The 13,441-nt window shown below is 39.3% G+C and overlaps 2 protein-coding genes across 2 annotated transcripts; both read right to left on the bottom strand.

The window, feature by feature from the left end:
• Positions 1-6,648: 6,648 nt before the first annotated feature.
• Positions 6,649-8,181, bottom strand: LOC107006144. Its single transcript, XM_015204773.1, has 4 exons — positions 8,078-8,181; positions 7,753-7,956; positions 7,129-7,540; positions 6,649-6,933 (listed from the first exon to the last, which is right to left on the bottom strand). The coding sequence occupies exons 1-4, from the start codon at positions 8,179-8,181 to the stop codon at positions 6,649-6,651; spliced, it is 1,005 nt and encodes a 334-aa protein (XP_015060259.1).
• Positions 8,182-9,758: 1,577 nt separating this feature from the next.
• Positions 9,759-10,250, bottom strand: LOC107006145. The gene is made up of 2 exons (XM_015204774.1): positions 10,100-10,250; positions 9,759-10,054 (listed from the first exon to the last, which is right to left on the bottom strand). The coding sequence occupies exons 1-2, from the start codon at positions 10,248-10,250 to the stop codon at positions 9,759-9,761; spliced, it is 447 nt and encodes a 148-aa protein (XP_015060260.1).
• Positions 10,251-13,441: the final 3,191 nt, after the last annotated feature.

Here is a 13,441-nt window from a genome sequence, read left to right on the forward strand (position 1 = left end):
GCTCTTACATTCGACAATCTAACTCATGTGGATCAGACGGTGACACAAAATCACCATGCACCGATACCTCTACTATTTTGCCTCTCAAAAAGGCATCAACTTTCCGACATTACAATTGGTGCCCTCACTTCAAAAGAAATCCTCCTTTTTCACGCAGTGATTTTAACTTTGGGTACAAGGATCTGTATTCAACACAATCAAAAACAAATTCATACATAGCTAGTACTTGTCTCCATAGTCTTTCCCTTATTCTAACTGCTTAAGTTCACCATACTAGACTCCTAGTATCATGATAGTAGGTTCAGGGTCACATATGGGTACATTTCAGTGACTTTTTGCCCTCCTTGAAATTACGGCCAAGCTTCCTACCTCTTTAATTGTCTTTTGTGCCCTACTTTTCACCCTTTTTCATATTTTTCTTGCTTTTCCTTTTCTTCTTTGTGGATATGACTCTAACCTCATTTTGTTCACTTCTTTTCTTTCTTTTGTCTACTTTTTCCAATGCCACATAATTTTTCTTTTTTTTACTTTTTTCGATTTATGGTATTACTGAGTCACAACTTTTGCTTACTTTCTCTTTTCTTTTCCACATTAAACTCTTTTCGTACCCAATTTCTAGTTATCAATCATAATAGCTACCCTCAACTTGTGGTTTTTCTATGTGTCGAGGTACACATTACCCAAGGTTGGGTCAGGTCCAAGACGAGGTCAGTTACTGTATTAGCCACTCTCAACTTAGGCTTTTACCCTAAGTCGAGGTGAAAATGTACAAGGAGGGACTCGAGCCAACACATTAAACCCATGAGGTGAGTTGGTGATATAAAGAAGGTCATTTATAGGCTCATCATATTTGGATCAAAAAGGGATGCACCTTTCATTTGGATCACTTCATTTTATGCTAGATGTTTGCTAATTCGAACAAGGGCCTATGATCATTTTCTAGTCTTCTAAGACACATTCTTTTTGCAGGACCATCCGGGCAAGTTCTAGCTTGGTACCAACAGTTTAACACTCAAACTCCCCACACTCTCTTGACACTGCATTGCCCTATCAGATTATCATATTTCCTAGTTTAAGTGTTAGTTTCAGGGTCGTGCTGTGGGTGCCTTTCTATGTCATGATTAGAGCCAACACATTCAACTTATTTTCATTTATTCATGCAAACCTTTTCTTAGGACGGGATATCATCATACTTATCCATCATGTTTTTTTGGTGCTTTTATAATTTGTACAAGTTACGACATGCCGGATCAACAGTAAAGTAATCAGTCTATGGGGTAAAAGAATAGAGGCAAGAAAACCCCAAAGAGAGGACCATCAGTTGGGCGACTCAGAATTCACCCTACTAACACTCACTTTCCATTTATCCTACCCCCAATGAAATAGCATGCAATTGTCCCCAACACATTAAGAATATAAAAATAGGGTGCCAGGTGAAGAAAACTTGAGGCGCATTGAACCGACGATCAACAAGGTGGTGGGTCCGGTTTCCCGAAACCCATATCAATAGTAGGAGGGCAACCCCTAGTGGTGCAAACAATAATCTCTGCACCATCAGTTGTGCTCCTCTCACTGGTCTCCAGTTTGGAAATAGACACCTCAGCGGCAACCTCTCGAGCCCTCATCTGACGGGTCTCCTTATCAATCTAATAGGCTCTACTTGCACACTCAAGGTCCATCCTCTCCTTCTTCCTCGCACACAAATCCTCTCCCTTTGTAGTGCAGCTAGAGCGGTGCCTCTTGTCACAAACACATGGCTTAGGCGGCGGCTCAGTAGGGGATGTGAATAATATAGTAAGCACAGTGTCCTTCGCTAGCTTAAAGGGTGATGTGAGGCCAAAATACATATTTTTATCATTATTTACCTCACATTTATTATTTATAATTGTCCGTTTTGAACATAAATTTCATAGATTGTGCTAAATTGCGATTTTATTTGTAGTTTTAATTTGATGGAAAAATGAAGAAGTTTGGAGCTAAAATAAATTAAGGATGAAAGATTGAAGAAGAAAATCAAGCAGGCAGCTTAATGAATTGAAGTGAATAAAATAATATATTTATATATAATATGCATATGACTGCATTTTGTGAATTGCAAAAGTAAATATGCCACGTGGCATTCTCTCAATGTACTGGCCAATGAATGGCAGTGCTCAATATTCCGTTCACGCGGTATTACTGTTCACGTGAAAAAAGGGAAAAAAGTACTCCAATTCGTTTTGGTTTTTGATTCCTAATTTGTTTGGACTCAATTATTTTATTTAGGGTTTTCTATCTATAAATAAGGCATGGTAAATTATTATTTAGGGAAGCCAAGAAATAAGATACATGACATACTAAAAATTTTCTTTTAGCTTTGGAGGTTTGTAAGAGCCGCCGTGGAGGCCGAAGAATTGTGGTTTTTTATTTCTTTTCCTTTATTTTTTATTTATATTCGTGATTAATAAAATATAGCTTAGCTATTTTTCTTAACTTTTTATGATTAATACAAGCATATTTATTTTAACAAATTTTTATTGCATTCTGAGATAATGAGTAGCTAAATACCACAACTAGGTTTGTGGGAATCATTAGCGATTAACAAAGTATGAATAGTAATTAAGAAATTCTAAAATAAATTTTTGCATGCATTGTAATTCTTTCATTTAGAAGTCTTTTTAACGATGGCCAACGTTAGAACTCTCATTGTTGCTACTTGCTGGACCAAGCAGGTAGTTAATAAGAAAAGAATTATCAACATAGATTTAGTGGGATACTATCTAATAGGCTAGTGTGAATTGGTGCGAAGTAATAACTAAGTCATACATCGATTATGATGTCTAATATAAGGTTATGGTAAGGGTTAGTAAATTATACACACGTAGCCGGACCAAGGTGTAGGGTGAAATTCTCTAGTTGCCGGACCAAGGATTAGAGATACCTCACCTATCACTTAGCATGTATAATACTAGGGAAGAATTGCAATTACTTGGATTTATGGGCTTATGGGGAACAAATTCCTAGTTATTTTTATTAATTTGGATATAAATAAATACTTAGTTCAAAGCTATTTTTTATTGTTTTTATTTTTATTTAAATTTTAAACCCTCCATTTTTATATAACGACTATCAAGTTAAATATTTACAATTGATAATATTCTTCCATATTCTCTGTGGGATCGACCCCGACTCATAGTTGAGTAAATTATTGCACACAATCATTTATATTTCTTTTCAAAAAGTATATTGGAATGTTATCAAAGGGTGCAGTCTCGGGCTCAGTCCCCTCATATCCAAAATGTTGGCTGCTTCTGTCCGCGAACTCTCCACAACCTCTTGAATATTAGTAAAGTTAATGGTGGGGGCTGGGCGTGCAAGAACCCACATATCAAATACATCAAGGTGCTTGTTCACTGCCTGAATCTTCTGCTCCGTCAGTTGGGCCACCATCTTCTCAATCTGGTCCTCATCCTCTGCAATGAACTTTTGCATCCAAGGTTGTACGTGATGCAGCGGGGTGGCCATCTGGGCCTCTAACTTCTACATCCTCGCTAAATGGACTAGTGGTGCAAGTGGTGGAGTCGACTGAGAGGAACTGGGTGCTCCATTAGCGGCATTGGTGGACTCGACTAGGGTGGTATCAGATGGCTCTAAAGTGGCATGCTCATCCCCTTGGACTAACTATACTATGTCCACCAAGTTCTCACTAAACGGCTGGAACTCAACTCTGGGATCTCTCAATAGTGCCGCTACATTGGCCTCATCCCTGATGAGACCTATATCAATTGTGCCACCCGGAGTGCGGAGGGTATCACAGTGCCAAACAAGCACTCACCCATCCCTTCATAGATGGAAGATCACACACTTTAATGGGTAAGTAGTGGAGTACTTGAAAGCTCTCTCATGTATCACCATGATCAACAACTTTGCGAAGTTTATCTCCAATCCTGCAACCAAGGTTGCTACGAATACCGATAAATCACAAGTGAGAATAATATCTTCTACCGTCAAAGATAGGCGGTGGCGGATGAACAACCAGAAAAATCATGCAATGAAAGTGAGGTTATCCTTTTTGATATGCTCTTTTGGCTCTAACACCCGATCTGACCCCTCATCATCGATGGATAGGTGCTGAGCAAACCACCTCTTACCTGCCTCTTTCTGCTCCACGAACCTATGATACTATCCACTTTTGACAATACCCACCTGTAATCAAACTTCGGAGTCAATGGGTCCCTAGTAATATTGGTGGAGGTGTCATATATGAAACGACGGATGGTGAACAGAGAAATATCCACACAGCAGCCCCAAACTAGCATTGTAGTAAGAGGGTCCTTTTGGCGGGTCTTGTCCGCCTATCCAAAGAACCTCTGAGGGTTGTCACATAGGAGGCGTAGAAATCTCGAACAATCTTCTTGATATACGACCCAGACTCCTAGCCATCCACTTGAGCCTATGGCGCGTGAACTATCTCTGCATATCAGGGACTACGTCAAGACTCCCCGTAAGAACCCTACGCTCGACCGTCACCAACCAAGTCATCACCCTCTTGTCTTTAGCAACTTGGCGTCCCTGTAGACCTAATACTGACCATCTATGCACCACCCATTTTCCTCCTCAGAAACCAGTGTAGGTACATCTACCTAGGGTGTTGGGATAGACTCAAATCTAGTATCCTCATTAGATGAGGCTTGGCAGGCATATTCCTTTGATTGAGTGGCCCCATGTGATACAAAATCGGAGGCAGTGGCCTTGTTCGACCCTGAAGAGTGGTCCGACTCTGATCCTGATGTAGTTTTGGAGCAAGATGCTCCTTCAGAACCCGAGATAGACCGTGACAGTGTGCCGCTCAGTGTGAGCTCCCAATGAGACTGGGAGAAAATGACTACACCTGAAGCCACCTTCTGGGGTACCTCGGGTGGCTTGTGCAGCTAGTGTAGGGAATCTAATGCGTAGGAGGACATACTTGGGATCTTTCTCATCATCGTAAGTGCTAATCATCCGACGTGGTACCACAGACTGGGACTTGCCCCTAGAATAAACGATGTCCGGTTTTGGAGCCATATGTACCGGTAAAGAAGTTGTTAGTCTCATAACAATCATACTACACACTCGAAATAAACAAAACAAAGAAAGTAAACAAGAAAAAAAATACATTCTTATTTAGACCTACACTAGTGGTTGACGGGCACTATCGACGGACCGTTGATAGGGTTTGTTAGTTGAACTTACAATATATTCAATTAACTCAAACAATCTAACCTATCAGTTCTAAACGACAGACGTGCAGAATGGCCCGTCGATCAATCGACGGACCGTAGTCATCTTTCATTGTCTAACACTTAGCATTATCGTTAAAATAACACAAAACAACTTCTTCGAATGAAATGACGGATATGCGAACAGCCCGTCGATCAATCGACATACCGTAGTCCACTTCCGTCATCTCAGACATGGACATATTTGGGGTGGTCGAATCGATGAACCCAATCAATACTCCATTGATCGGGTGTCGTGCTGGTGGCCCGAGACAAATTTTAGGCCATGTTTCAAATTCCACATTTGGACACCTTTAGACCAACACAAGCTTACAGATCACATAACAACAAGCAAAAGATGATTTCTTCATTCCGAGAGTTTCAATGTCACAAGATTCATGATCTTATTCATTCATGCTACAAACCCTAAGTAGGAAAGTCTATCATACTACCACAAACACATTTTACACAAATTTCCTAGCAACCCAATCACTTTCTATCATTCCAAGGACATTTTACACAAGTTTCAACAAGCAAAATCGAACAATTATGTCCCTCAATGATGACCCACTTTCTACTTTTTTTTGATTCCAACAGTGTGTGAAAGAGAATTCACAAAACAAAGGGAATCAAATAACCTTATGATCATAGTGGAGTGATTGGTAGAGTGATATTTGCAACAACCTACGTGCCCAACTTGAACACCGACCGAAAAAGCAATGGGAACAAAGTAGAATTTTTTGAAGAATTGGGTTTTGGGAATTTGGGAGAATTTGGAAAGAATCTAATGGTTATCGAAGGGGGAAATATGATGTTTTATGAGAAAAAAAGGAAATAAGGGGGAAAAACGGCTGGGGAAAGAATTTGAAAAGAATTTACAGGCTAATGAACGGTTTTAACTTTTAATATTACTGGCCGGATTGGGTCGGGTAAATGGTACTTTGGACCGACGAAACCCTATCAACAGACCGTCGATTGCAACAAGACTTAGGAAAATTTCAAGACATACCTGGGATCTATGGACACCATCGACAGTCCATCGATGGAACGACGGGCTGTCGATAGGGACCGTAGATCTGTGCAACAGACCATTTTCTGCAGAATTTTAGTTTTTATCCTTGCACATGGAACACCCATTAAGCTATTCTTTTTGTATTTTTCTAGACACTTTTGAGACACAAACCCTAAATTATTCTCTAGCCAACAATTATAAAAAATAAATAATGAGGATGATCAAAACAAAATGAAACAAGAAAATGTGACTATTCCTGCAAAGAAAAGAAAAACCTATCCCAAGAAGCGCTTCATTTAACTTCGCGGCACGACAGAGGATCCTTGATTACTCAGAATTCATCAAGATGATATGCCTTAACCACTTCATGGACACTCTCCGTGTGCACTAGGTAGACCTTTATCTTTGGCCGTTGACAGTGAACTTTGCAGCCTCCTTATTCTCCAACTCAAACGCTCCTTGTGGAAACACTTTGGTGATAAAGAATGGTCCCGTCCACTTGGAATTTAGTTTGCCCGGAAACAAGAGTAGCCTAGAGTTTAATATAAGAACCAAGTCCCTAAACGAAAATTCTCGCTTTTCAATCTGTTGATCATGGTACTTCTTCATCTTCTCTTTGTATATTCCTGAATTTTCATACGCGTTTAGGCGAAAATCATCAATCTCATTTAACCCATTAAGTCTCTGTTCCACCGTTCCAATCCATTTTACATTTCTTCATTGCCCACATTGCTTTGTGCTCTAACTCGACCGACAAATGACAAGACTCCCATACACAAGTTGGTATGGATACATACATATGGGAGTGTTGTATGATGTCCGGTAGGTCAAAAGAGCATCATCAAGCCTCCTTGACCAACCCGTTCTATTATCATTCACCATTTTTGCAAGAATTTTCTTTATTTCTCGATTGGACACCTCAACTTGCCCGCTAGTCTGTGGGTGATAGGGAGTGGCCACGTTATGGCGAACCCCATATCTCTCAAATAGCCCTTTGAAAAACTTATTAGAAAAATAAGAATAACCATCACTAATAATGGCCGTTAATGTACCAAATCTGGAGAAAATGTTCTTTTTCAAGAACGCGGTGACACTCTTTCCTTCATTGTTAGCAAGCGCTATAGCTTCCACCCATTTTGACACATAGTCAACCGCGACAAGTATATACTTCATTCCATGAGAAATCATAAAAGGGACCATATAGTCAATCCATACATCAAATAACTCAATCACCAGATTAGGATTTAAAAGGAGCTCTTGCCTCTTCAAAATTCCTCCATCTCTTTTGCACCTATCACATGACTTGGCGAAATCATGAGCATCTTGGTGAATGGTTGTCCAATAGTACCCACACTGCAAAATGTTATGTGTGGTCCGGACACCACTATAGTTCCCACCAACATGTGAGGAGTGACATGCCGCCAAGACACTTAACATCTCAACTCCGACACACAATGGCGAATAATCCCATTCGCACAACTTTGGTATAAGTAAGGCTCATACCAAAAGAACTCTTTTACATCATACATGAACTTCATCCTCAGACGGAATGATAAGTACGATGGGACTATATCACTAGACAGATAATTCGCAAAATTGGCGAACCATGGAACAAAATCATGAGAATCAGCCAAAACATGCTCATCATGGAAGGTATCATCAATTTCAGCCCTTTCATCCAATTCTTGCATAGCTTCATCCTCCAATCTAGACAAGTGATCAAAAACTTGATTTTCAGTGTGTGTTCTATCTTTTACCTTAAAGTCAAACTCTTGCATTAAAAGCACTCATCAAATCAACTGTGGCATCCTTCTTTTCCATCAAGTACCTCAGAGCGAAGTGGTCGGTATGCACTATGACCCTTGTACCAAGCAAATAGGAGCAAAATTTGTTGAACACAAATACCACCGCAAGAATCTCTTGTTCAGTCATAGTGTAGTTCTTTTGGGCTTCGTTCAACTCCTTACTTTCATAGTCAATGGGGTGGATTTTATCCCTTCTCTTTCCCAATACCACACCAAGCGGAACCCCACTAGCATCACACATCACCTTAAATGGCTCACTCCAACTTAGGGAAATAATAATGGGCGCAGACACCAACTTCTCCTTCAACTCTCCAAAGTCTTTCAAACATGCTTCATCAAATTAGAACTTGCATTCCTTCTTGAGTAATTTGCACAAAAGATGTGCAATTTTTGTGAAATCCTTAATAAACCTCCGGTAGAAGCCCCCATGTCCCAGAAAACTTCTCACACTTTTTACAGAGATGGGTGGGGGAAGTCTCTTCTATAACTTTAACTTTCACTCAATCAACCTCTGCGCCCTTCTCCGAGAGGCGATGGCCCAATACTATACCTTCTTTCACCATGAAGTGACATTTTTCACAATTAAGTATAAAATTGCAATCTTCACATCTTTTGAGAACCTCGACAAAGTGACTCAATCATCTATTAAAGGAGTAGCTAACCACTGAAAAATCATCCATGAATACATCAATGGTACCCTCCACCATATCCGAGAATATAGATAACTTACATCTCTGGAAGGTGGATGGTGCATCATATAACCCAAAAGGCATCCTCTTGAAGGATAATGTCCCATAAGGCCAAGTCAAAGTGGTCTTCTTTTTATCATCTAGGTAATAAAGATTTAATTGTAACCCAAATAGCCATCAAGAAAATGGCACCATCCTTTTCCTATGGGTCTATCTAAGATCTGGTCCATAAAGGGCATAGGGAAATGGTCCTTCTAAATTAATGCATTCAACTTCTGGTAATCCATATAAACTCTCCATCGGTCACCGCCTCATTGGAACAAACTCTTTCCTCTCATAAGGCACTACTGTAATTCCCCCCTTTTTAGGCACACAATGAACAGGACATACCCAACTACTATCTGCAATAGGATATATGACTCCAGAATCTAACCACTTAATGATCTCCTTCTTCACTACCTCTTTCATAGGTGGATTCAACCGTCTCTGGTTCTGAATACTTGGCTTGTGATTGGGCATGAGTTGGATTTTATAACAAATACCGGGAGGGATCCCAATAATGTCTGCAATAGTCCAACCAATGGCTCGTATGAACCTCTTCAACACTTCCACCAGACGCTCTACTTGTTGCACAGTCAAATCCGCTGCAATGATTACCGGTAAAGTGTCATCTCTACCCAAGAATACATACCTCATATGAGGTGGTAGAGCCTGAAGCTCTAATTTTAGATACTCCTTAATAGATGGTCTCGCGGGTGTAGACTCGTGATGCATCATATCTAACTCCAATTTCTTTAGTTTGGACCGATATTAGTTTTTTTCAAGTACTGCAACTAAAGAGCAATAATCTTCAATACCATCACCCTCAAAATTCATGATCACTGCTGCTAGTGTCTGAATTCATAGGCGTTCTTTGGTTTGTACCATAGATATATTCTCGAACCCTATAAGATATAGCAGATACCGTTTAGAACTCTCCACTCTGCTTCATGGACCTACAAATGTTGAAAGTTGCTCATTTATTATTCAACATAAACTTCATCTGCTCTTTCTCCATATCAACCAAGGCATGAATAGTGGCATGGAAGGACCTCCCAAGAATAATAGGAACCACAAAGTCCACATCAGAGTAAAGAATCACAAAATCAACAAGAAATATAAACGACTCCACTTTCACGAGTATATGGTGGAGTATCCTAATGGGCTTCTTCAATGTTCGATCAGCCATTAGTAACCACATTGCAGTAGGGTTTGGGTCACCCAAACCCAATTTCTTATAAATGGAAAGAGGCATGAGGTTTATGCTTGCACCTAGATCACATAGTGCTTTAGCAAAGCGTAATAATCAGATGGTACATGGAATAGTGAAAACGCCCGGATCATCCTTTTTCTGCAAAAGAGACCTTGTAGCAATATCACTACAATGCTGTATTCGGTCATCATCCTCAAAAGTTAACGATATCTTCCTTGTAACCATATCCTTCATAAATTTAGTATAACCAGGCATTTGTACCAAATCTTCTATAAAAGTGATATTGATGGAATGTTGTTTCAATATAGTGATAAAACATCGGTATTTTCCATCCTCTTTCTTCTTCACTAATCTCTAGTCAATGGTGGTGGAGGTCTAGGAAAAGGGACCACTTTCTGAGGTATCTCTGCTTCTTTTGCCATTTTGTCCACCAATTCACAACTAGTTTCCACCACTTCTTTGTCTTTTCTCATCTCATCTTCTACAACTGATGACATAGGTTGATTAATAGTTTGCTTAACTCCTCGAGTAGTGACTCCCATGCAATGTCCATCACTTTTATGATTTTGGATGGTATTGGTCGGAAGAGTGCCCGGTTGTCGTGGGTTCACAGTAGTAGACAATTGGGTTATTTGTAATTCAAGATGCTTAATCGAGACCGCATGGGCATCTAGATTTTTCCAAATGTTAGCAAAATAACCTCTCAATTCCTTCTCTTGCTCATCGCTAGCATCAAATATTCTCATCTTCTGTAACATATCCTCAACTCGCGCCATACTACCTCCACCATTCCTAGGAGCAACTTTTCGATTTTGAGGTGGAACATAGGGCCCACTATGATCATTTGTGTTACCATTTTTACCCTAATTGAAGTTGTTGTCATGGTTGTAGTTTCCATCTCGAACATACTGACCATCTCTATTGTAGTTATGATAGTTCTTACCTTGGTTTCCTTGACCTTGATGCCAACTCTCCTGATTGGAGCCTTGGTGTTTGGTCAGAAACCCCCCGTCTGATCATTCACTACATAAGTATCATCTTCAATAGTACTTATCCGCTGGAGGTGGTGGTTTATGTAAGAAATTCAGCGCATTTTCCTTCTCTGCACCTCCAGTGACATGTTTGAATACTTACCCAAGCTCAGTTCTCATTTTAGCTATCTCTTCACGAATCTCATCTGCAGCTGGATTGTGTGCAATTTGCCCTGCAAAGGTGTTTCTCCCAGTGCCTGACTTTCTAGTACTCCAAGCCTCATTGTTGCGAGGGATTTTCTCCAACTTTTCTGCGATCTCAGCATATGTGCACTCACCATACGAACCTCCAGCAATAGTATCGAGTACTGATTTATTGTTATCATTTTGACGCCAATAGAAGTATTCTTTCAACAACTCATAACTAATGCAGTGGTTTGGAATGCCTCTCACATACGCAGTAAATCTGTTTGAAGAGCTACTTAATGACTCCCCAGTCAATGCCACAAAGTTGTTCATCTTATCCTTATAGTTGAGCTTCTTGGACACTGGGTAATATCGAGCTAAGAACACATCCCTCAATCGATCCCAAGTATAAATTGAATTTTAGGTTAACTCACTAAACCATATCGTTGCATCTCCAGTCAATGATAGAAGAAACACTCTCAGCCAGATGACATTCATATCTAAGTCTAGCCTCCCCAAACAACTGTTGCACATAGACCTCAGTTTGGCTATGTGAGCATGTCGATCCTTTGACGGTAGCCCTGCAAACAAACCACTTGTGGTGATCATTTGCAACAAACTACTAGTTATCATAATCGTGTGCCCATGGGGGAGAAGAGGTTTGAATAGTGGCCCATCAGAATTAGTGATGTTGACATTGCCCCTGTAGAATTCTTGAGGGTGTGGGACGGGAGGCTTTATATTCAAAGCATCATCATTTTTATTTTCCGCAACTACTTGATTGTGAGCCTCAATAGGTGGTGGAGGGTACTAAATTATCTCATCACTTAGATTTACTCAGTTTTGCCATTCTTTGAAGTGTATGGTTAATTTCAGGATCAAATGGAATGAGCGGTTCTACTCAGCTCCGTATACTTGGCATACACTAGAGCTAGACCTGAAAGAAACAAAAACAAAAGAAAAGTAAAATCAGGAAATCATTGACTGAACTTCAGTAATTTTATTAAGGTTAATATAAAAGACACTTTCCCCGGCAGTGGCATCAAAATTTGATATGCTCAAATTACACCTCCCTAAATAAATATAAGCGGTCATATCAAGTTAAGAACCCAACTAGTAGGTTGGGGTCAATATCATGAGTTAATGGTTTAGACTAAATTTTAATGTACAATTACTTTAATTTAGTCAAGTTCGTTCCAAAAATAGGTAATTAAAGGGGGTGTTTTTGCGAAACAAAATTTTTTATATCGCTAATTAAAACAAGTAAAAGGAGTAAAATTTTATTTTTTATCAAGTTGTGAGATATACTAGGGTTTATGTGTTTCCCATGGTTTCATAACGTTGTATTCCTTATTATAACAATTCTTCCCTCGTGTTTTGCATGACAAGTGATAAGTTAGGTATCTCTAAATCATCGGTCAGGTGTTTAGAGAATTTCACCCCGTACCTTTGTCTGGCTACGTGTTTCTAAGAAACTAACCCTTACCTTTACTTCATATTAAGAATCATTATCGATGTAGGCTTCGTTATAACTTCGAACCAATTGAGACTAGCCTATTAGATAGTATCCCACTAAATCTATGTTGATAATTCTTTTCTTATTACTACATTTTTTGTCAGGCAAGTAGAGACAGGATAATTCTAACACCTACACTTGTTAAAAATACTTCTAGTCAAAAGAATTATCAATACATGCAATAACATATTTGAGAATTGTTATTAAGTTAGGTTTACATTGTTAATCACCCATGGTTCCCACAATCCTAGTTGTGGATTTAGTTTCCCATGCATATAAGAACACAATTCATAGTTGTTATACAATAAAACATAAAGTTACTTTGAAAATTTGAAGAAAATCCAGAAAACCCACTTGAAATAACAAGATAAAACTTGAGAACCAAATCAGAAAATTGAATTATTGCTAAAGTTGCAAAACTCAATCTCCAAAAACAAACTAAGAAAAATAACATTAATGTCTAACCCCAATAACGAGGTTTTAAACCCTATTTATAGAATATATTGTCCTAAATTAAAAGGAATTAAAATAAGGAAAGTTTGTCCAGAAAATGCGTTGTAATCAACGAACCCCAAATGACGGTTCGTCGACAATGTCCATCAGTTTAGACTTAGAATCTTTTTTCTTCTTTCAGATAGAATCATCTTTGAATCAATTGACGGACCAACAACACGGTCCTTCGATGCATCTTCGTTTTGTAGATGCCTTCCGTTGCTCCATACTTAGAATTTCTCCAACTTTGGATACGATGACTATCTCTGATCTCATCGATG

This window comes from Solanum pennellii, chromosome 12 (genome assembly GCF_001406875.1).
Source record: "Solanum pennellii chromosome 12, SPENNV200".
Lineage (NCBI taxonomy): Eukaryota > Viridiplantae > Streptophyta > Magnoliopsida > Solanales > Solanaceae > Solanum > Solanum pennellii.